Source organism: Symphodus melops (assembly GCF_947650265.1).
Source record: "Symphodus melops genome assembly, chromosome: 16".
NCBI classification, from domain to species: Eukaryota; Metazoa; Chordata; class Actinopteri; order Labriformes; family Labridae; genus Symphodus; species Symphodus melops.
The window spans coordinates 13146446-13171894 of NC_136706.1; the positions used below are offsets into that span (position 1 = coordinate 13146446).

General features: G+C 38.8%; 1 protein-coding gene across 1 annotated transcript in view; it reads right to left on the reverse strand.

Annotated features, from left to right (window-relative positions):
* Positions 1-6379: 6379 nt before the first annotated feature.
* Positions 6380-25449, reverse strand: part of LOC306836897 (matrix metalloproteinase-17-like) — a 77814-nt gene continuing 58744 nt past the window's right edge. The window contains exons 5-10 of the mRNA XM_079364265.1: positions 23836-24012; positions 22805-22907; positions 19375-19457; positions 18393-18545; positions 17687-17944; positions 6380-7578 (exon numbers count right to left, since the gene is read on the reverse strand). Coding sequence (XP_079220391.1) covers positions 7253-7578; positions 17687-17944; positions 18393-18545; positions 19375-19457; positions 22805-22907; positions 23836-24012 — 1100 coding nt within the window. The 3' untranslated portion in view covers positions 6380-7252. The remainder of the gene's footprint in view (positions 7579-17686; positions 17945-18392; positions 18546-19374; positions 19458-22804; positions 22908-23835; positions 24013-25449) is intronic.

A 25449-nucleotide genomic window follows, 5' to 3' on the forward strand; every position in this document is an offset into this window, starting at 1 on the left:
CACTCACAAATCAAACTCATAACAAAATTGATTGATTTTTGAGAGGCCCCTCTGGTCGTATGATCATGTCTTAGGTGAAACAACTGGCATCTGTCACAACAGGAAACATGTCAATGAGAGGGCAGTAGATCAATATGTATGTGTGAATGTATGTATGTGTGTGTGTGTGTGTGTGTGTGTGTGTGTGTGTGTATGTGCAACGTACATATATATGTATGTGTATATATGCATGTGTAACATATGTTTGTGTGTATGTGCAACATATTTATGTATGTATGTGTGTGTGTATATGCATTTGTAACATGCATGTATGTGTGTATGTGTAAAATATGTATGTATGTAGGTATGTATGAATGCATGCATGTATGTATGCATGTATGCATTTGTGCATGTGTAACATATGTATGTGTAATGTATATATGTGTGTAGCATATGTATGTATATATGTATGTATCTATCTATGTATGTGTGTATGTATATATGCATGTGTAACATATGTATGTATGCGTATGTGTATATATGCATACGTAACATATGTATGTATGTGTAACATATGTGTTTATATGTGTATGTATGTGTAACGTATGTATACATAAGTATGCATGTGTGTATGTGTAGCATATGAATGCATGTGTAACATATGTATGTATGTGTAACGTATGTATGTATGTGTATCTGTAACATATGTATGTATGCATGTGTGCATGTGGAACATATGTGTGTGTATGTGTATATAGTCATGTGTAGCATATGAATGTATGTATGTATGCAGGTGTCAAATACACATGTATGTATGTATGTATGTGTGTATCTATGCATGTGTAACATGTGTGTATGTATGTGAAACATATGTCTGTATGTGTGTAATGTATGTATGTATGTATGTATGTATGAGTATATATGCATGTGTGGCATATGTATGTATGTATGCATATGTATGCATGTGTATGTGTAGCATGTGAATATATGTATGCATGTGTAACGTATGTATTTATGTATGTGTAACATGTGTATTTGTGTAACATACGTGTATGTGTTTCATATGTATGTATGTATGTATGTGTAATATATATGTGAATGTGTGTGTATGTGTAACATATGTATGTGTGCAATGTATGTATGTATGTATGTGTATCGTATGTATGCATGTGTGTATGTGTAGCATATGAATGTATGTATGCATGCAGGTGTCAAATACATATGTATGTATGTATGTGTGTATCTATGCATGTGTAACATGTGTGTATGTATGTGAAACATATGTCTGTATGTGTGTAAAGTATGTATGTGTATATATGCATGTGTGGCGTATGTATGTATGCATATGTATGCATGTGTATGTGTAGCATGTGAATATATGTATACATGTGTAACATATGTATTTATGTATGTGTAACATATGTGTATGTGTGTGACATATGTGTATGTGTTTCATATGTATGTATGTATGCTTGTGTGATATATATGTGAATGTGTGTATGTGTAACATATGTATGTGTGCAATGTATGTATGTATGTATGTATGTCGTATGTATGCATGTGTGTATGTGTGGCATATGAATGTATGTATGCATGTGTAACACATGTATGAATGTATGTGTAACAAATGTATGTGTATGTGTAACATGTGTATGTATGTATGTGTGTCGAATGTGTACGTGTAACATATGTATGTTTGTGTGTATGTACGTTTGTGTAACATATGTATGTATGTATGTATGTATATATATATCGATGTATGGCTGTATGTGTAATGTTTGTATGTGTGTGTGTATGTATGCATGTGTAACATATGTATGCACTGTATGTATGCATGTGTCGAACATGTATGTATATATATATGTATGCATGTGTATGTGTGGCATATGAATGTATGTATGTATGCAGGTGTCAAATACATATGTATGTATGCGGGTATGCATCTATGCATGTGTAACATGTGTGTGTATGTGCGACATATGTGTGTATGTGTGCAATGTATGTATGTCTAGCACATGAATGTATGTATGCATGTGTTACATATGTATTATGTATGTGTGTAACATATGTATGTATGAATGTATGTGTGACATATGTATGTATGTATGTGTAACATATGTGTATATGTTTGTATGTGCAACATATGTGCACACACATACATACGTACTTACATACATAAACACATAACATGTGTGTATGCGTAACGAATGTAATGAATGTATGATATATGCATGCATGTGTCACATGTATGTGGATGTGTAGCATATTCATTTCTGTATGTATGCATGTGTAACACATGTATGTATGTATGTACTGTATGTATGCAGGTGTAACATTTATGTGTATGTGTATGCATGTATTCATGCATGTATGTGCAACATATGCATGTATGCATATGTATGTATGTGCAACATATGTATGTGTGTATGTATGTGTGTAACGTATTTATGTATGTATGAATATTTGTGCAACATATGTATGTATGTCTGTATGTAGATGTTTATGTATGCATGCATGTGTAACATCTGTATTAATGTGTGTATGTGTAACATATGTTTTATGTATGTATGTATGTGTAACATATGTATATATGCCTGTATAAAATATGTATGTATTTACGTAGGGATGTATGTATGTATCTATGTGTGAGATATGTATATGTTAATGTTCGATATATGAATGTGTCACATATGTATGTATATAAGTAGGTATGTATGTGTTTATGTGTGCATGTGTGTATGTGTAAATTCTGTATGTATTTGTGCATGTATGTGTAACGTATGTACATGTGTATGTATGAATGTACATGTGTATGAATGTGTAATGTACATATGCATGCATGTGCGTGTTTATATATTTATGTATATATGTATGTGTAAGTATAGATGTATGTATAGATGTGTGTATGTGTAACATATGTATGCATGTTTAACATATGTATGTGTAACAGATAAATGTATGTATGCATGTGTGTGAAATATGTACTTTGCATGTGCAACATATGTATGTACGTATAACACTTGAACGTATGTATGCATGTGTGGCATATGTTTGTATGTGTAAAATATGTATGTATGTGTGTGTAACTTAAGTATGTATGTGCATGCGTGTATGTTTATATGCGTGACATATGTTTGTATGTATGTATGCATGTATATTTGTGTAACATCTTTATGTATGTATGTATGTATGTATGTATGTATGGATGTATGTATGTATGTATGGATGCATGTGTAACATGTATACACATGTTACATGTATACACATGTTACAGACAGTGTGTATGTGTAACATATGAATGCATGTATGTATGTATGTATGTATGTGTGTGTGTATGTATGTATGTATGTATGCATGTATGTATGTATGCATGTATGTATGTATGTATGTATGTATTTGTGTGTGTAATATACGTATGACTGTATGCGTATGTATGTATGTGTGTGTGTATGTATGTGTCACATCACATAGTCAGAGGCACTTACTGTTCACAGACCACATGATAGAACAAGAAATAACTTTGTATGTATTTATGTATGTGTAACGTATGTGTGTATGTATGTGTAACATATGAATGTATGTATGCCTGTGTGACATATGTGTGTGTGTGTGTGTGCGAAATATGTACTATGCAAGTGTAACATATGTATGTATAACACATGAATGTATGTATGCATATGTTTGTCTGTGTAAAATATGTATGTAAGTGTGTATGTATGTGTAACATATGTATGTATGTATGTATGTATGTATGTATGTATGTATGTATGTATGTATGTATGTATGGATGTATGTATGTATGGATGTATGTATGTACAGTATGTATGTATACTGATCTACTGCCCAAATTACCCAATCTGTCACAGTTTACAGTCTAACTTTGAGCTTTGACTTCTCTGACTAGCCAAATTATTTTTCTGTTAGTTCTCTCGAAGCATTGAGATTGGTTCATCTTTTTGATGATGAGCTCACATGAGGACCTAACGTCACAATAAAAGAGCTTGAATGATCGATCTGGTTATATCTTGTCTGATCATCTGTAAACAGTAAGGGCCTCTGACTCTGTGATGGCTGTAGCTGCACGTTTGCAAATCCTGTCACCTCATGCGTTTCCCACCATCATCTCTATTTCAATACGGAGTCAAAGACAAACATACAATTAACCCACTTTGTTTGATTCACAATGCTCAAATGTAGCACATTTTGATCATCTGCTGTTTAAAGTTAGTCAGGTCTCTGGGCCTTGGGCCCCATTCAGTTGCCTGCTGACAAGCAACACCTCTGCACATAAGTAGGGTTATATTTAGCTGGTCTCTTTCTTCATCCTGTTATTTATAAGTTGAGTTTTTACATTTCAGATTCTTTAGGGTAAAATAAAAACCCTACTTATTAAACTTACTGTTTCCTTTCTGGTCTCTACCAGATTTCCTTTTCCCCAATCTGCTTTAAACAAACTCTCTGTAAACAGTCTCCTGCCGCCTCTCTGGATTATATACTTAATGCTAAATTACTTCTTTATCGTTTAGCTGTTGTCTCTGCAGGGACGACACTTCATTTAGATTCCATCTCTTCATCCGTTTGTCCTTTTCTGTGTCTTTATGGTGGTGATCTCAGGCTGTCAGTTAATAGTGTATCCCTTTGTCTGTGTGTATTTATAAATGTCTCACAATCTATTCCTCCTTGTTTGTTTCTCCTCTTACTGTATGCTTGCTTCCTGTAAATCATCCTTCTGCAAGTTCTCCTCTGTGCAAGCGGCTCCTCCACTCCTGAATATTTTAGTTACAGACTGATTGATTGGTTCTGCCTGGCCCATCCTGAGACTCAAGCAGGGAGAGCGCCATGAAGGAAGCTCTGTTTTAGCATATTCACTTAAAAAAGTCCTTTAAAAAATGATGATTTTCTATATGTATTAACATCCAAATGTTACTCAATAAATGGATCTAATTCATCTGTTACTGGCATCTTTTTTTTGAAAGTGACCCATCTTTGCTGCATTCGCTCTCCTGGTTGCTGTCGAGTCTTGCCAGTTAATTAATACCACCCGAGTGTGTCAAGAGGAGGGAAGCAAAAAAATGCTGCTGTTGGCAGAAACGGTGAACGTGGGACTTTTTAAACTCTTCAACTTCATTTTACCTCAAAACAACATGAAGCTCGGGGGTGTGCATTATTTGGCGAGGATTCCTCTGCAGCCTGTGGCCAACTCACAAAACATCCGCGCACAAAAAAAACAAAAAAAAAAACATCTGCAGGGAAAAGAAGATGGTGTTTTTGTGAAATCAGGATTTGAATTAAGCCTCGGTTAATTTGTGGTTGTAATTTTGTGCTTGCTGGTGTCTTACTCAAACACACCTGCTGAAAGTCTGAATCAGCAAACACTGAATGTGAGTCTAGAAGATTACTGTATAAATTATTCAGAAATCAGAAAAAACAAACAAACAAAAAAACCCCATTGTTTTTCATCAATGTTTGAATCACATTTCATCATGTTGAATCCTAGAGGGGTGTTAAGATGCAAAACCCGCTTTTGTGTGTGCGTGTGTTCGAGTGTTTACCTTTGTGTGTTTGTGAGTCTAAATGAGCTTTGCATCCTGTTAACTTTGATCCATGATACAGCAGAACCCGATCAGATGAATAGATGTGGAGCAGGTAGAATTATGACTTTTCGCCCCTGAAGAAACTTTGTTTAATCCTCTGCCAGCGGAGTCTGTTTATAAAGCCTCTCAGAGCGAGTGTGTGGTTTGACTGACACGCTGCGGTTTGCATGTTTGACCACTACAAGAGGACAAACGTGCTTAAGAGGACCATCAGGAAGGAAGGAGAGCAGCTCCCAGATGGCGCCTGCAAGCTGTCACGTTACCTTCATCTGTCTTCAAGGCTGGGCTCCTCTTCAGCCTCACTAAATAATTACAGACACTCAGCCACCAAACTCAGAGTTCTCGTCAAACTTATTCCACAGCATTAAGTCATTCAGATTTGTTTAATTTTTTTTTTTTTATAAAAATATTTTACATAGAAAACACAGCTTAAAATATACACAGTCCACTTGGCACTGCAATAACTGCAGAACTTTTAAACTCAAATATATCAGTCTATAAGTAAATATATCTTTACAGCAAGAATAAATCAAGAGCCATGTTAAGACTCTTGTCTTCAGTAGAAGCTAGGGACGGTTAAAGAAATGTTCAGCAGCAAAAAGGCTCTTAAAAGTGTATGACCTGCAGTGTAAGAAAATCAGGAATATAACCTTCGATGGATGTGGATCCTAAAGTAACAACTCAACAAACAGCAAGGAATGCTTCAAAAGTTACCCGAGCGGATGTGAACCAGTGGAAATACAAACATGAGAAGCTGCAGGTTCCCTCGTCGGAGTGGAACTGAGGGATTTATGCAGGAAAACTGATTTTGACGGAGATAATCCAGCTCCACGTCCATCTTCACAGCTGTCACTGTAAGAAGTTTAGACTCAGGAGCCAAAACATCCACACGTATTATAAGCTTACCGTCAAGTCAATGAGCATAGATGGATGTGTGTGTGTGTGTGTGTGTGTGTGTGTGTGTGTGTGTGTGTGTGTGTGTGTGTGTGTGTGTGCAGCGTGTGCAAAAAACACGCTTTAAAACTCCCAAATTCAAAACAAGGTGTCTTTACAGAATCAGTGTGTACACTACTCTGGATATTTATCACAACATCTTGAAAACAAAGGAAAAATAATCCCACTGAATTCTGCCGATCATGTAGAGAAACACTGGCGTTTCTGAGATTTTAAAATTTAGATTTTAAATTGAACATGTGTGTAAAAAGTAGAGACATTTTTTTAAAGGTTGCTAGATATCACAAGATGTTTTTCTGGTTTTCTTCTAAACAATTTGCTGAACGTATCGTGTGATGTGAAATGTGTTACTGTGTGTTTTAATATGCTGTTCCTCTTTCTACCTCCTGTGTGTAACTAAACCTGCATCACAAGACTAATAACTGTTGGTGCTCTTTGAATCCGTCTCTACTGAATTTCTTACGTCCCTGTAGAAAGTAGGCAAGGTGACCATTCAGTTCGAACTCTTTAAAGTAGTGTGAGTGTAAATATATGAGGATGATACGCTAGTTGGCAGTGACCACCACATCACATGTGAAATAAATAACAGCAAAATTAGCGCAAAAAAAAAAAAAAAAAAAGATACCAAATGAAAAAAGAAGAACAAAGTGTTCCAGTTTGGCTCCCACTGAGAGTCCTCTAGCCCTCCACCAATTGGCTCAGGAACTTTGTCCCGTGCTTTGGCATCATAGCAGTTCAGATCGGAGGGCCAGCGAGAGCGTCCAGAGAGGTGGCAGCAACCACAGGGGAGAGGGGGAGGGACGGGCACCTAAAGGTGAGGCAGTGTCCGAGGTGCAGGAGCACACCTCGTACCCGTTTTCCGCGTGGTCCGGGTGATGGTGCACGTTGCCTCTTGTCTCCGTGCTTTTGGGCTCTGTGTCTGGAGAGTCAGACTGCATCTCTGTGCACAGGAGCCAGTCTTTGGCGATGAGACGGGGGAATCCTGCCTCCACCTCCATGTCACTGCCCGGCACTCGCCAGTACTCCTTCCCCTTGAAGAAGTAGGACGAGCCTAGAGGGAGAGAAAATAGGGTTGGTATAATTGTGTGTTTGGTGTGTGTGTGTGTGTGCGTAAAACAGAGCAGGAAACAAAACAGCAGGATATTTTTCTTCACCAAAGAACCCCCTGAGAGGTGCAGAATATTATTGGCCGGAGAAAAGAAAGCAGCCTATCAAAGAAGTACAATACAGTGACTGTTTAATGAACTCAATAACAACCTTTTGACAGAAAACACTTTAACGGTGCTTTCACTCTCCCACAAGTCTCCAGAAAACAGAATGTGTCAGAAAACAGACACATTTTTCAATCCATCTTCAGCTGGACTTTTTTTTTTCTTGCCAGCCCCCTGACTTCCTGTGTGAACTCGGAGAGAAGAGATCTGAAAATGCAGCAGGATGACGTTTATGTCAAGCGTCTGGAACTTGATATGTCGGCAGACTGTTGTGAAAGCACCAATGAGTTTTAGTGAAGAGATATGATCATGGAGGCTTCTCCACCCCCCCCAAAAAATAAAAAACATTCTTTGGATTTTCTTTTCTAAATCATGAGACTTATTTTCGCAAAAAACAAACAAAAAAACAAACTCATAGCCTTTAAGCAAACCTGATATGAATGACGTTTCTCAGAGGTTTAAACATCTTCAGCTGTAGGAAATAGCAAACAAATATTTAACTTTGTTTCCAGTTACCTTTTAAAGCTTTGTAATCTCCAAAGACAAAAAAAAGTTAAATAAAACTAAAATACTTCAACACAAATTTGCACTGGCATGAAAACCAACCCAGCACTTAATTAACACAAGAGAGTACAAACAACCTGTGCAGCAGTAGCTGTTTTTTTTAACCTGCTGCTCACATGGAGGCCTCCATTCTCTCAATAGGAAAACAATAACAGAGCTGGCACACATCAGAATTGTAAGCCACCATGCCCAGTCACAACAAGCTTTTATTTTTCAGTGGCTGTTAGTTACTGTGGCATGGCAATGATTCAAACAGAGACTCAGATGGATGATCTGATCCAAAATAAAGGTGGCATACGCATCCTATATACTGTATACTTGGATGTTGTGCGTAATAGCTGAGCTGTAGCCAGCAACTGTAATCGTGACAGCCTGCGATCGAGCACCTGCGTTGGAAGAGACTGCATGCAGCGTTTGGAAAATGCACAAAACTTAAATTTAAAGGAATCAAATGCACATGTGTTTAGATGCTTAGAGGAACTTAATTGGCACGAGAAGGACCAGTGCAGATTACTGTCACTGTTTTCTTCAGCTTAAAGTATCTCTGGAAGACCAATCACATGATGTGTGGTTGGGGTGATCCACCCGCGGGGTGCTTCCACTCTTTTAAGGGTGTGTTTGTGTGTTTATGTGTAACGCCTCCTCGACTTTCCTGACACCCTAATTGCAGCGTGTCAGTTGATTGACCTGTCCTTTTCACTGCAGGGCACCTTAGTTCATTAGAGTCATCGAAATACCACACTGGGCAGTGGCAAAAAAAAAAAAAGCAGGAAGCTTAAAGGCTGTGTGTGCTGGTGAGGAAAACAACCTTTAAGAAGGTACAAAGCCTCCAAATGTTCCATTATGTAAGAAAGACTTGTTTAGTGACATAACTTGTGGACATTTGAATGATTTAAGCATAACACGGAGATCAGGGAACGATTCTGATCATGAACTCTTTTAATTTTTGCTCTTCAAAAATAACTGATTTGAACACAACATGTTGTAGGGCTGCATTTTTATGCACAAGACTGGAGACTAAAACAAGACTGGAAAATGAATCGAAGAACTGAGAATTAAACTAATATGCTGTGATTTGTACTTGTGCAGAGGTTTGATTGTAGTCCAACATTTCTTCTTGACAACCTCACCTCCAAACAAGAACAGTAGCTGACATCCTGCTAGACCCCAAGCTATGTTTTTTAACTGTATGGATGAATAGCGCTGGTCATATTTGTAGAAAAAAGATTGGGAATGTTTGGTCTTATGAGTGCGAAAAGAATCTTTGCCTCTAACTGGAAGATTACACATAAATTATATTGGAATGAATGAATGGTGAGACGACTCAGTTCAGAACCAAAGTCAAAGGCCATTTACAGGTCCGCGTGAAACAGAAAATAAATACGTATGGCCTGATTTACTGAGATGCCAACGAGTACTAATTGTGTGTTCACTTAGTGGTGATCTACTAAGAGAAATTGTGTGAATGGTAACGGGTGCAAACACTGTGGAGGTGGTAGAATTTTTATTTGGTCTAATATGTTTTACTGGATTACGACACGGAGAGTTAGGACGGAAAGCAGGATGCAAGCGAAAAAATACTGTCGGTATTAGTGGAGGAGGCAAATAAACGGAGATGGATTATCATTGCGCAGGAGAAACTCTTGGTGAAGTCCGAATGAAAAATGTGGCTGTTTGTGCTCACACAGCTCCTTCTGGAAATATCCTAAGTTTTTCTACGGAGCCCCTCTTGCCCTCTTTGGTGAAAATTTTATAATTTGTGGCCATGAATTATTAATTTCGAGGCCAACTCATACCGACCAATCGTGGTGGATTAGGTGTGTGAAGAACTCTGTTGAGTTGTTGTAGTGTGGAGGTCTTAATAATTGTTATTTAAAACATGAACATACTTGTTATGTATGTGAATGCTATGTTACTCTGCGGATAACCCACTGTTTAGCTTAAATCTTATCTTGATCTCTTTTATTAACAAAACAATGAAGTGAATTGATTAGAAGGGTGTAATTGGAGTGGTCTCTCATAGAGTTCAGTTTGAGAAGCTCAGAAACTTTATAGTATAACCGCTTCTCAAAGAATGGCATGGAGACACCAGTTCATGACCAGGTAAGGGCAGAGCATCTGCTCGGATTCTGGATTGTGATGCATTGTATGAGTTCATTCACTGATGAAAACGCAATACAAATACCCTTCGAGAAATCCCGAAATGAAACACCTCCACACTTCAACAACTTAACAGAGTTCTTCATGCACCTTATTCACCACATGGGGCCCATAGGAATTACTAATTTGAGGCCACAAAATAATAATTCATGGCCACAAATTATCATTTTATGACTACAAATTATAACATTTTCACCAATGTTACCAAAGGGGCCTTTGTAGTTTTCTGCAAGTGTGAAAGCACTATGAGCTTCATGAAGTTTTGTAGTCGTCCGTCATCGTGCGTCTTTGAATGCTCTGAGGTTAGGAATTTTTCTAAATGAAAGTAGAATTTGAAAAGCCTGTGATCATCATTATGAATTGTGCAGATATGTTTCCCTCTCTCTTTCCAGGTTATGATTGACTGCACTATACTTTATCATCGTCAGTCCTTTCTTTCACCTCATTCTGTTTTCTCTGTGACTGACCACATTATGCTTCTTGATTTGATTGTGAATGAAAAGCCTGAACAAACAAAGATCAAGTAACCATGTCATACTGATGTGGCTGGCTCATTTTCTCACATAGAAACTGCAATGGTCATTGATTACCGCATATTGATTCAATGAAAAATGTGCGGAGAAGCTCCACAGGAAGTGAAAATTTTCTTCTGCTGACTCTTTAGTCAATATTTGTTTTCTTTCAAGAACATTACTGAACTATGCATCATCGTGGTGCTGGCATTTTGATGTATTTTATGTGGAGGTGGAGGAAATAAATGAGTAGAGAGAAAATATTAAAGAGAGCCAATAAAGAATCCTGTTGTCAAGGATGTGAGCTCTCGGTAGAATATGAACAAGATAAAAAGTATGTGAGGGATATATGAACGAACAACTTTCTAAATAAAATGGTTTGGAAATAATGATTGTGATGAAATGTATTGCCAGTCTGGATCTTCAAGCTCAAAGATGTAGCTCTTTGCTTTACATGTCATCAAGCACTAATATCATACATTCAAAACATACTTCTCTCATTATGAGCTACATAAACCCTTTAGGACTCTTATGTAACTGTCACACCGGGTCTTATCTGAAGTGGACAGCTCTGCACTATGCACTTAAGTGTGACAATAAATGGGTCTTCAGTGACCACTTGTGATGGGATCTCATTTCTCTTCTCGTTACAGTACATACACAAACACTTAGCCTCAATGGACCTCATCATAAACTATGAAATAAGATCGATAGCAGCAGAGCCAGAGAGAGAAATCCCATGTGGACAATCGAGAGGGAGGGAGCAGGTGATTATGGACCGCAGTGACAAGAACGTTGTCTTATGAAGCCAGATATTCCACCACACTTGTTTTGTTTGTTGTTAAAGTGTAAGAAGTCCATGTGGAGGCAGACTGGAGTCTCTCTGGTCAAGTGATTCTAGGAAGGATCCATCTTATAGCAATGTGTGTGTCCTCACTCAGCATTATATTATTTGATAAACTGGATCTCTTGCTCTTGCTGTTGTTTCAAGCGTATGGAGACAGGCTGGTTTCCAAACCAACCACTGTACGTACTGATTTGTACACAAAGCAGTATGCAAATAAATGCAAGACCAGACGTAGACCAAAACTACCTGGATGTCGTACTGATTAGAACACAAATCACAGTATGCACCACACCAATCTTCCTTGTGTTCCCCACAATTCAATAGGCCAGATGAGAGATCGAAATGAAGGACAACAACAGCTGACAAAATAGGGGAAATAACCACTATCAAACCAAACCACACAAAGATACCACCAATGATCATTTTTGATTATCAAAACCATTAAATTAATCATTTTTTTTTGTTTTAAGATCGTAAGTGGATGCTACACACTAACAGCTACATACTTCTGCATTCAAGGACCAGGAATCAACTTAGCCGAGCATGCTGCAAAATAACCACTGACTGGCAGTCCCATTACAGTCACTTTGGACCATTTCCTTCTCAGTTCCAACATAAATTTACCTGTTCGTCATAAGCCATGAGAGAGTACTGCCCCTGTTTAAAGTGATCAGTGAGACGAACGCCACGGTTCAGCAGCTTCTGAGTAGTAGCGTCCACATCTGAACCGAACTGAGAGAAGCCTGCCACCTCATAGTACTGAGCCAGCTGCAGTAAAATATATATATATTTTTTATTTCAGTTCCTTAACTATAAAACAGCAGTCCCAAAATAACTCAGCTCTGCTGAGCACTGACCTTCATTTCCTCACTTACTGATTATGTCCTCTTTCCCTGTGTCTGGAGCTGACCGTGATCCTCACAGAGATACAAATCCAAAAGTACACACACTCACAAAGTCCCCATCCTTATCCATCTATCGCTATTATTAGAAGTCCAGGCGCATAGGGCAGAATGTCACTTCAGGTTCTTCATATTCTTCTTTCTTTTCCACAGAGACTGAAAGTCTGAAAGAGCTGTCGAGAAGAGGTGATTAAATATCAAATGTCACTCGCTCTTGACTAACTTCGGAGTCATCTTAAAAATACAGCTCTCCTTCAGATTATTTCACTAGAGAGGACTCAGTGTCCAGGCAGAACAAATGAAGTTATAATGATGATATTTATAAAAAGAGGCTCTTCCAGTTGTATTCATGAGGCAATCATTCCTAGAGCCAAAAAAACTCTTGATAAGGTAAACAGATTTAATTTATGGCAACATCTGGTCTTTGAAACGCAAGAAGGATACAGCTTGTGTTTTCAATGCAATTTCATGCATTCACCTGCACAAAACGTCAACGTCAGACTGGTCTTAACCTGTGAGCCTGTTAATATACTGAAGATAAAAGACACAACTTTAGTTTTAGGAAAAAAAATCCTTCATATCCTGAAATAGCAAGGTGTAGTAGTTTAAGCTATGATAATTCACTGAGGGCAACTGTGGACTCCTTTCAGCCTCAGGTTTATACATACTGTAATACTTGCAGCAAGACAGGTTACAGCCTCAACATATAATCCATCGTGTACATCTTCATTGTAATGATGGAACTACTAACCCTTTGTGATGTTGTGTCTAATTGTTGAAAGGAAGCTTTGGCAGGATTAAGCCAAACTGTTCTTTTTGTCAAAACAGTCACTTGTTAACATACCCAAGATTTCAAACCCTATAATCCCAGAGTCACTACATCGTAAAATCAATGGTAGGATAACAACAATTGTGCCAACTTCCTGAGAACGAAACTTCCTTGTGGTTTAAGAAAATATTCATGCCTGACAAATTTAATTTCCTTTCTTTTACCTTTTACTGGCTTTGACTAAAGGGTTTAACTATTCTTTGGAGGCTTACTGACATCAGCAGCAATGATTAGTATAATCATTACAGCCACGTTACTATCTTTTAAGTCCTCCTTTCTCCCTTTACAGCAACCATTCTCCAAGGTTTTACAGCCTTTTCTGTCTCTGTGATTTCTGTATCTGTCCTCTGAGTCGAGCCATCTCTATTCTTCATATCTTTTCTTTTGTTCCCTCATCTTTATGATCTCTCTTCGTCGTCAAGTGTCCCCATATCGCCTCTTGTCGCGATTCTCCTTCTCCCCCCCCCCCCTCCGGTTTGTGTCTTTTTGTTCTATGGTCAAAACAAGGTGTCACCACATCACTTTTCCTCTTATTGCTGTCATATCACTCTCTTCTCACCACCCTGTAGGTTTCCATCTCCTATTTTCGCTCTTCACCTCCCCTGTGTTGGTGAAACAAACAGAGTAGGCTTTGATGTGGCTTCAGTTCCCAGGCCTCATGGCCTCTGTGTGTGTATGTGTGTTCAGGATTCCAAGTTTACCCCTTCAGGCTCTGTGGTGATAATGGCTGGGGGGGTGAAGCAGAGTTGCTACTGTGCCGTTCGCCTAACTCACATACCTTTTTTTTTGCACATATCAAAACGAGTTAGGAGCAAGAGGAAGACGGAACACAGAGCGCTAAACACCTGACAGGACAGAACTTCCTTACATTCTGCAGGGGGGATAAGGGACTTTCTGCTTGGCATTGTAACAGTAAAAATTCTCTGCCGTCATCAAACCCAGCACACACACACAGAACATAAAAAAACCCAACAATCTTTTACTCAAAGTCTCTCAAATAAATGGGGTTAGACAGTTTAACACCATTCATTAAGGGGCACATGCGTTCAGATGACTGTAGCTGTGCTGCGTTAATGGAAACAGTGGTTGCGACCTTGACGCTCAGCTGCTACAGTGGAGCGGCTTGCTGTGATTACACTGGACCAGTTCCAAGGTCTGAATGTTTGTGTATGTGTGTGCGTGTGCTTGTGTGTGGAAAAGAGTGTTGGCAAAAAAGGACCATGTGTGCCACGTCAAAATAGCTGATAAAAAGGTTAAAAATTATATTTTGACATAAAAAAAAAAAAAAATGCAAATGTGTCTCTAATCTGCATACTGCAGTAATGCCGACAAAACATTATGCAGGGATACAACCAGGGAGACTGGCAAAATGAAATAAACTCACACCAAATGAAAATAAATATCATGACAGAACACATTGGATGAAAGAAAACAAATCTTTAATTTAATACACTTTCTCCAGAGTAATGTCTTTTCTATGACAGATAGAACTTAAACTGAACTATGAAGTAAATACAATTTTAATTTATACCCTTTTTAACTGAATTAAAATAAACAGCCTGTTACTTTGGATTTGTGATGAAAGCCTCAAGTGTCTCAATAAACAGACCCATGATTAACAATAATGGTTTAAACCTTCACTGATGGACAAGAGCACTGATTTATGCAAATGAAGAACACAATACCATGAAATCCAACTCAGATCTATGAAAATGTAACACTATGACACTGAATCGACGTGTGGGGTTCTTTTAGCTTAAAACCTGAACGCTAACATGCTAACAACACTGAAGTAAGCATACTCTTTAGCCCTATAATCAATCAGTCAGTCAATCAGTGAGTCAGCCGATATTTCTAATAGACTTCTTAAAGAAAGAACTGGCAGTGCACTCTCGAGCACTGAGAGTAAAAGTGCTGTTTGTCCCTCATGTCTCTATGATCACAGTCTGTTGGCATGGTGATGTGTATGACCAACACTGCTACGTCACTTTTTACTGCACTTTTTCAGATCGTTTTTACCCAAGCAGACACGCAACATGGGAGGATGTACCAATAGGTACAAGACACGATCCGTAGGCGGCAAAAATACGAGCAATATCATACATTTGGAAACAGACGGCTGGTGGTGTCAGCATCGCCTTTCTGAAGAGTTTCCAGCTTGAGCGCTCAGAGCAGCTCGGAAAATAAGATGCTGAGCGGCCGTGATTTTTCTGCATGCAGCCGCCTGCTGTTGCAAACGCTCTCTCCTCATTGACAGCAATTGAAAAAAGACAAATAGCGCTCAGAAAAAAATGCTCGGTGGACATGTGGCCTAAAAATGAATACTGTCGTGATTTAGTGGGCGGCATGCACTCTGAGTTTCATCATCTGTTTTGCAAGTATTGTAAAAATGGAAGCTGTGACCTAGTAATTGCGCAGGATAAAAATGAAAGGAATCACAAAAGTGATTGTGATTTATACAGTGGGAGGATGTGAAATTACACACAGTGAGTCAAAATCCAGTGAAAACCTACAGTATATTTTGAAAATGTACTCAAAACCCCAAAGGTTTATCCTGCCAGAAGAAAAGTCAGGGACAGGTAAAGTCAGTGGATTCATCCTTTCGGGACCAATAATGTCTTGATAGAATATAATGATAATCCATTCAATCCTTGTTGAGCTTTTTTTAGACTGCATTATTCAAGTTTAACAGCAAGCAACAATCAGGCTTCGCTGTGTTTACTGCTCCGAGGAAGTTGGCTTAAAATTGTATATCTTATCATAAAAGTTTATCCAAAACTTCAATGTTTGCGAACTTGCATAATTGCTCGATGTGAATCTCATTTTTCTGGTGTAATTCACTCCTCTTTGAGGATTTCCTCCTGAGAAGGATATTGCACGGTCTTGCCTTAGGCTCCAATGAACTCCAGAGCAACCAGTGGTCTGACGCTCTGCTGGAGTGTTACAACTCTACATCTCTCTGACAAATGTAATCCTTTATCAAGGGAAGAAACAGGCAGCGGTGATGTATCACGTATATTGAATGTAATCAATCAGAATGGGAACATAATCAATTTTTAATTCAAGACAGAAGAGGTCAAAAAATATCACTGTGCTTCCTTTGTCACTTGTTTTTACTCAGGGTGACAGATTACCTTTGGATTCAAGTTTTGGTTGTTTATTTTGTGGAATATTGAATAAGTATCATTTATTATTCAGTATTCATTTATCTGAATTACTTCAGAGGAAACAGAAGAAGAATAAGGAGGGTTCTGCTGTTATTACAGTATTATTGTAAATTCAGTGTCTATTTTACTTCTGGCTTTTGTGTTTTATTAAAAAGAAGTTTTTGATACCTTGGCTCATAAAAGAAGCACTGAAGATAAACTAGTAGGACTGGGAATCTTTGGGTGTCTCACGATTCGATTCAGAATTGTTTATCGATTTAAACGATTCTGGATTCATTGATCCATGGATTCAAAGTCTATTTATGACATGTTGCTGCAGGAGCTGAGGATTGAACCCCCAACCTTCCGGTTGAAGGGTGAAGGACTCTACCGACTGAGCCACAACGGCCCCTTCGCAACTGCCGAGGTGCCCTTGAGCAAAGCACATAACTTCTACCAGCTCAGGAGCGCTCACTGTGGTGTGAGGTGACTTCACTCTACATCTAAAGAGACACGTTTTTGTACCCACATCTGTTTTCACATTCCTGCTTTCTTCCATTCCAAAGATGGTCTCAATGACTGTTTGATGTTCTGAAAAGTACTCCTTTTGAAGCACACTGACACATTAAGCCTTGACGCAAAGCTGACATTAATTAACCTTCATAGCAACCTTCACCTTTAATCTCAACTTGTGGGTCGTGACAAAGAATGAGCTCATGAATCTCTTTGATAAGTTTAAAGTCTGTGTCCCAGCAGAGTGACTGCTTTTACTCGACGTGCCAGTTCGAACGAGCTCTAAGGCCCAAGGAGTCAACAATCAACTGTCTTTGAGTTGTGTGCACTAAAAGATGGCAGAACAGGGTCAGACAAGAGGAAACACATCCCCCAACATGGCCAACACAACCCACAGCTTCCCTGAGAGGAGCGAGTAGATTTGAGTCTTCAAGAGTTTGAAGGGAAAAAAAAGAAATGTTGTGACATTACTCACCATCAGACCACCTCATGGCGTCGTCCAGATGTGTTGGCAACCCTTTCCACAGCGTGCTGTCTTTAGGGTAGCCCGGGTCCATATGCCTCAGGTGGTCATCGTAGCGCCAGTACTGGTTGTCCTTGAAGAAGTAGGTTTTATCATTGTGCAGCCAAACAAAAGCTGCGTCCACACCGTCCGAGGGGAGGCCGAAGTCACTGATTTGACGAGGGTAACCCTCCTCTACGATATTATCTTTAAATACCCAATACTTCAGACCTGAAGGGGTGGACAGAAAATCTATATTACAATATATCGTCTGATACATTACACAAAGCAGAGAGAGAGTTTGTACTTAAGATGGGAAAAGATATATTCATCACACTCAACATAATAAAAAGATTTGCACTTATTTTGTGATGAAGCTGAGAAGGAATATGCCCTTGATATATATATACACAATTTTCTTTAAATTCACAGCGACGTCTTGCCTCTTAAATTATTGCATGAATAAAACTTTATTAGGTAATGCAGCACAGTGGAGATGTGCTTTCTCTGAGAATGCAGTACATACACCTTTGTGTAATACAAAACTGTATTGTTTGTATATAAAGTTATGAATAAGTAATACTGTTTACATACGAGAAAAAAACATTGACCAGAGTAACTTTAAGAAAGTTTAAATCTCATTCCGGGACGTGAGTTTTTTTTTTTTTTTGTAATATACCTTTAAAAAATACAATTTTGTGGTCCCCTGGCCTCTCGTACACAGCGTCCACGCTGTCCAGGTTGATTGGGAGACCCCTCCAGAAGCGATGGATCTGAGCCGGACGCAGAGACACCAGGTGCTTCTCTCGAGTCAGTCGCCAAAAGTATTTTCCTGAGGGGAAAAGGACTGTGGTCAGTGAATCGGTGCTGACTTTGAGGGCTGACTGCGGGCTTTAACTTCGGAGGAACACGACCAATGCAAACGTAAACCAATGTGAAGTCTATCATGGTTCAATTTCTCGTTGCCATTTTGGGTGTGGAGATTTATACACTGTACTGCAAATGTCAATTTTCATGGTTGACTAGTTGTGATGTTGGAACTGCCCAATTCAGTTAAAGTGCAAATATGAGCAATTATCAAGGTTATCCAAGAAGGATAAGGACAACATCCCATATGCTATAGGCATACCTGGAATGCTGATACCATCACTATTTACATTTTTATTTATTCCAATGCCTGAAAAACAACATGAAAAGGCCAACATTTTATAAAACAATGATCTATAAACTTTTAATGTCATCTCTTGTTAAAATAAAATATTAAAAAGGTTCAAAAAATGTCTGGAGAGTTCAGCATAAGACATCTGCTGCTGAAGGCTCAAAGTCTCCTTCTTGTTTCTGTTGTCAGTGTGGTGCTTTGGGTCATTCCTCCAGAGGGGCAGCATGAAAGCCTGATGTAATTTTTGGACTGCAGTCTCTCAGTAGGACTCAGCAGGCTCAGCCGGGTGTCTGCATCCACCTCACTCCCTAACACACATCCCTTTTTCCTTCTTTCTCTCTTTCTCTCTCTCTCTCTCTCTCTCTCTCTCTCTCTCTCCCCCCTTCTTTACTTTACTCTCCCTCCTCCTCCTTCCGCTCATTTAGCTAATTTCTTTTTATTTCTCCCCACGCAGCTCTGTAGCTCTGCGCCTGTCTGCCTCCCTCCCTCTGTGACTCAGTACCTTTGAAAAAGAAGGCCTCCCCTCGAATCTGGGCCACTGCATCAAAGTGGCTGGTGCATCTGTCGGGGGCATCTCGAGCCAGCCTGAGAGAGATGTGAAGAAAGTAGAAAAAGAGGAAGAGAGAAGATTTGAAAAGAGAGGAAAACAAGAAGCGCTTGTGTAAAACTGGACATTTACTCCTTAAATCTTTAAACACCACAGACCATGTTTCTGTAGCGTGATCATGAAACCTAAAAGAAAAGCTTAATTGTTTTCTTCATTAAATTCTTTTCAGGCTCTTTTTGTTCATCATAATTTCATGCTTTTATCGTCGACCTTTGCTTGAATCAGTGAAACCTGGCTAAAACAGTGGAGGAGATGCTATCATTGTAACGCACCAAGGTCCTCCATTTACCCCCAAGGGTTTTTTAAGTGATTTAAAGCACTGACGTGTCCCGCTTGCAAATGATGAGGCCATTAGAAATACAGGGTCGAGAGTGGGAGCCCGCCAGGCCTTATATTACCAACAAAGGTCTCCATTCAGAGCTCTATTAACACCACACCATCGACTCAGTCAGTACAGGTGTCCTTGTCAGACCTAATCCAGCTTTTCCACGCATCGTGACCTGATGGATTCAATGGTAAATTATTAATGAAGGCAGTGGAAGTCTGAAACTGGGGAACAAAAGATGGCTAATTATCCACCGCTGCCTGTTTGGTGTAGACATCCTTCTCTGTGCTGCCTTGTTTTTTTTGTTTTTTTTCCCCATTCTTTACGGCTGGTGTTCTGAAACCAATTTGATTTTCAGACCATCACAACTAAGACATTTTTATGAAGCCTTTCTTTCGAACTCTCAGGGGCTCCTTTAAGGTTAGTGCTTGGTGGTTTGTGCATGAACACTCGTAATACATAAATGGACAAAATTAACTCTAATTATCCTCAGCAATCTGACAAAAACTAGAGGCTGATAGCTGCCCAGCTTGCATTGGGGAGTTACTTAATTAGACGGGCAGGCTCCCAAGCTCACTCTCTGCTTCTTTACTAATTTGCTTTGTTGGCACCTCATGACTTCATATCAAGCTTAAAAAAAAAATCTTTTTTTTTTTTTTTTTTTAACAATAAATGTATTCCTGCATGGATTCATTACATTGTTTCTCAGTAAGAGTGGAGAGGAAATTAAGAAACAATCATTATATAATCATAATGGTACTCAGGAAACCATCGAAAAAATAGACATCTCTATTAATGTGATTCAATATGGCAACTCAGCAATAAAGGCCACCTGCACAGAGCAGATTAAAAGATTGTGTTTTTATCCAATCCAATCCACTTTATTTATATAGCACATTTAAACAACAAAGAAATGTCTACAAAGTGCTGTACATATGATAATAAAAACAATCGAGACGATTCCTTAAATAAAACAATAAAATCAATAAAAGATGTAGTAAACTAATAAAATATCAAGCATTTTCAAGCATCATTTATGGTGTAAATTCTTTCATAACTTTTACTGTTGTCACATTTTTTGTGACAAGTTGAAGAATTCCTATCATCTGAAAACATGAAAGCATAAAACACATACAAATGTTAAAATTGATTATTGTTTGTTTATTTGCATGTCCAGCTTCGTCAATTAAAGTCCTAACACGGATCAAACAGCCACACAGTTTGTTCCTGTAAATGTCCTGAGCAGAAAAAGTTTGGTAGCAAAATTGACTCTGATTTTACTGACACTTATTTTTGCTGCACCCCTCGGGGTATCATGAAAGAGCAGAAAAGGACATTATTGATGCATGGTCACTGCTTTCTTTGGCATAAAAGGAATGTTGTGGGACTTTATTCACAAATGTTCTGAGAGAAATCTCAAAAGGCTCCTACAAAGTTTTAGAAGTTATTTCGAAAACTGAGCGAGAAAGGGACAAGAATTTTTTTTTTTGTCTTCGTAAGAAAGCTTGGTTTACCTTGTTGTTATGTATGACTCAGGCTTACAAAGGCTTTGAATGGCTTGATCCAAAAAGCGAGAAAAAAAGCAAGACGAGTGCTTTTTCTAGTGATAATGGAGACCCTGAAATCACTCGGAGTAATCATAGATTCTAGTGAAACATTATGTAATCATGAACACTTTTTTTTTTTCATGTTATGAACTTCTCAGAGGGAAAGGACAAACTTTATTGATACTCCAATGGGGAAATTTGGTTGTTTAAGCAGCTCCGATAAAACAGGAAAACAGGACATATAAACAGCATCAATAGCCAAGAAAGTCTAAAAACCAGCTATGAGCAAGTTTACATGAATTAAATAAAGGAAGAAATATCAATAGAAGTAAATAATACATATAAACACTATGTACTCTTTCACTTGTTTTCATGTTAAGTTTGGTCTTTGGTTTTCCATTAATTTTTTTACATTACATAATCATACATTGCAATACATTGTTAGTGCTTATTTGTATTTTCACTGCAGTTATGTTATGTCCAGTTCTATACATTCGTGTTGAACAATTCTTTGAGACATGGTTCACAGCTAAAGAATGTTGAATAAAAATTTGGTGGTAAAAATGTTTTTTGTGCTAATTTAAGAGCAGTTGAAACAGACGGGTCAATTTTGACCTGGAACACTAAAGTAAGGGGTGGAAGGTGAACACAACAAGAAGGTTAATTAAATAAAATATAATTAAATAATACAAGGCATAAACACTATGTACACTTTCACTTGTGGAAAGTCAGATTAGATAAGATAAAACACACACACACACACACACACACACAGTGTGCAGCATTAATGATGTTAATGATCATGATACCTCATGTGGAGGTGATGCTGTTTAAAATCTGACTGCAGATGGAAAAAAAAGACCTGCGGTAGCGCTCAGTCTTGCAGGGTGGGTGTCTCAGCCTGCTGCTGAAGGAGCTGCTCAGAGCCCCCACAGGGTCATGCAGGGGGTGAGAGGGGTTGTCCATTATGTATGTCAGCTTCACTAACGTCCTCTGTTGTTTAAATTATAAGATATATGGTGAGGTATACTTTAAATATCAACTTCATAAAGCGTACAATGTTTGAAAATACATGTGACAGAGCTGTAATTGTATGCATGATCATCTTTGTTGTTATTTCCTGTTTTCTCTTCTACTTGAGAAACTCTTAAAGAGTCCTCCCTACTCTTAACAGTGTTTTACCAGAAGTTCTCTTAAGGTCTTAGTTGCTTTATGAATAACTGCATATATCTTTAACCAGGATGTAGTCTAAACTATAAAGGAAATTTCTTAGAAAACCGTCACGATTCTGAGAAATATCACTTGTTGTGCTCAGGAGGTTTGTGAATAGACTGAGAGTTGTTTAAGGAACAAAAGCAGAAGCTTTTATACAGGATGGTTCTGTAAAATAAATATATTTTTGCAAATATTTTGTTACATCCAATAGATACAGAATAAATGGGCGTCTACTTACAGGAAGGTAGATCTGTTTTCAGGAAGGTCCAGCAGGACAGGAGGCTCAGCTGTCTGGGATGCGCTGCCTGGTCGGTTAGTATGAGACACTGAGTCTCTGACACCTGGGAAGTTAAACATCAACTCAAATGAGTACAAAACAAACGATAAATGTTGAATTCTGTAAAATGTGTCCTTCTATTTCGGTCTGGCAAATAGCACGTACTGCGCATCATTCTCTCCTTTCTTCTGTCTCATTTCTTTTGTTCACTAACATACTTCATCTCTCCATGTGTTCATCATTCTGTTTCATTTTCTCCATCACTGAGTGGTGTGGTTGTTCACATGCCATACCGAGGTCCAATTAACTCCTACCATGTTTTCATTAAATCAATAACCTTTCTCTCTAGCGCTCATCACTCGCTGCTTCGTGTATGAGGAGGCTTCTGTATCTTCAGTCTGTTGAACTTTGGCTCTTTCCACCGCCGCACCAAGAAAGACGTAATTACAGCGGAGACTCGTGCATCATGATCGGCGGAGTACAGAAGAAAATTATGTGAATGCAAATATAGCTCAAATCTATCCCAACACACTATGAGGCTTCACAGAAACACAAAAACAACATATTAGATCCTAAAAAAGGACAACTGTTGAGCGAGTATGAAGTGAAGCCCAAAGTTGTTTTCCATAAGAGGAGAATTTGTTCCGTAGCTAACGTCAAAAGGGTTAGCAAGGTGGAGAAAAGTGGAGAACACTAAGTGCAAGTATTTTTTTAAAAATCCGCTGTAAAAAATCCACTTCCCATAAATGTCACACATGCTGTTACATCCATTTACAGTGTGACCTTCACAGTAAATCAGCCACTTTGTTTCATTTCCGACAACATGTTCCCCAGTACAAATCAATTACTGGAATACCATTTTTATTTGTGGGCACTTTTTGTAGACTCCCGACAGATTTATTAAAGGAGATTCTGATGGAACTGCAACTAATTTAATTTACCCCGTGCTCTCTTTTACAAGCATAGAAAGTTTAGTAAATGCTCCCTCGTACCGTAGAGCTGCCAGACGCGGACTTTGTCTTCATAGGGTAGGTCGTACTTCAGAGGGTCTCCCACAGGACCCTGGTAGTACGGTCTCATGATGGACTCCATGGCTGACGTGTGGACCAGGCCGATAGCATGACCAAACTCATGGACCGCAACCGCAAACAGATCCATCCCATGAGAGTCTGAAGAACACAGAAAAAAGTCCGACATCATAAAATGCTATTAGGGTGAATAAACAAATTCCTTCTGAGATGGTGTATGAACAGGAAATGACGTAATGTGAATTATTGTTGGTTTGAACTGGTGGCGACAATCATCAGTGTGACCTTTCCTTCTGTGACCTTAATCTTGCTGTCAAACCCCTGTTCAGGTGCTTTATCCTTTTTGAACTTATCTGCTTATGTTGCAAATTGAGAGGCATGGCAAACAGCTCCAAAGGCTTTGAGGGCTGGTATGCGTTTGGTGTGGTGAGATAACTATGGTAATACTGCCTGAGCCCCTGGGCAAGCAATCAAAACCTGAGTGCAGAAAGATACCTAGAGAACCTGCAGGCTTAAAAAGCATCTTTCCTTCTGTGTTGAGTTGGAAAAAAGGGGGAGTGGAAGCCTCCAAAACTCTTTGTTAGACTCTGCGGAGCAAGACAAAACCAGGAGCTTGGAGATTTCGATTTGCAAAAATGTGAAGAGCTAGCATGTCGAGCCAAGCTAGCTTAGAGTTCCTTGGTGGCAAGGCTCAAGTCTGCATTCGAATGTTACCTACGGTTGTCGTCGGCTTGGGACTTACATTATTACTTACCAGACCCAGCATGGGTATTCTGAAGGCAAATACCAACCCTAATCTACATGAGCACATGGTGTAGAGAGAGAAGGTGGACAAAAGGATGTGGGGAGGGGAGAAACAGGGGCAGAGAATAGAGTATGTACCATGTCATCGTATTTCAGCATCATAAGAGGCTGACAGAATAGATGTAATGCCTGTGGACAAGCTGAGAGCAGAGAGAATGGGCTGGATGAACCACTATCATTTAGAAAAGACTGATAGACAGAAAAGGAAATTTTGTAGATATAGAGTATGAAATAAAGAATTTTAAACCTGCTTTTTTTTAAACAAAGTGTCTTTTATCAACTAAAACGCTTCTATTGCTGAAGGTGGGAACTAAGGGCGTCTTTCACTAGACCTCTAAACTCCTCCTGTCTTCTATTCCCACAAAGCGAAAAAGCAGGATCAGAAGACGAGAGAGGCTTTGATGTTGAGAAGTCCTTTGAAAGACTGACGTCTGGCTGCCTCAAGGACCTCATATAACCCTTTGTGGATGCCCTGAAGTTTGCCTTTGGCCAGTGTGTTTTCGGAAGATTCTGTCAACATGACTCTGGAGTAACTATGATAGCCTGGAAATTGATAAGGATTCAGTTGGAGGACAAAGAATTTACAGTTAACATCTTCATTTTAGAGCTTCTGGTCTCCTGTAGCACAAGCTGATAAAGACTCTCTCCTTAGATTGAAGCTTGATTCTAACAAATGATAAAGGACTATGATGCAAAAATTAAAGGACCGATATCTACTAAATCACATCATAAAATGACCGTTCTGTATCATCAGGCACTTAGGAAACATGCTGT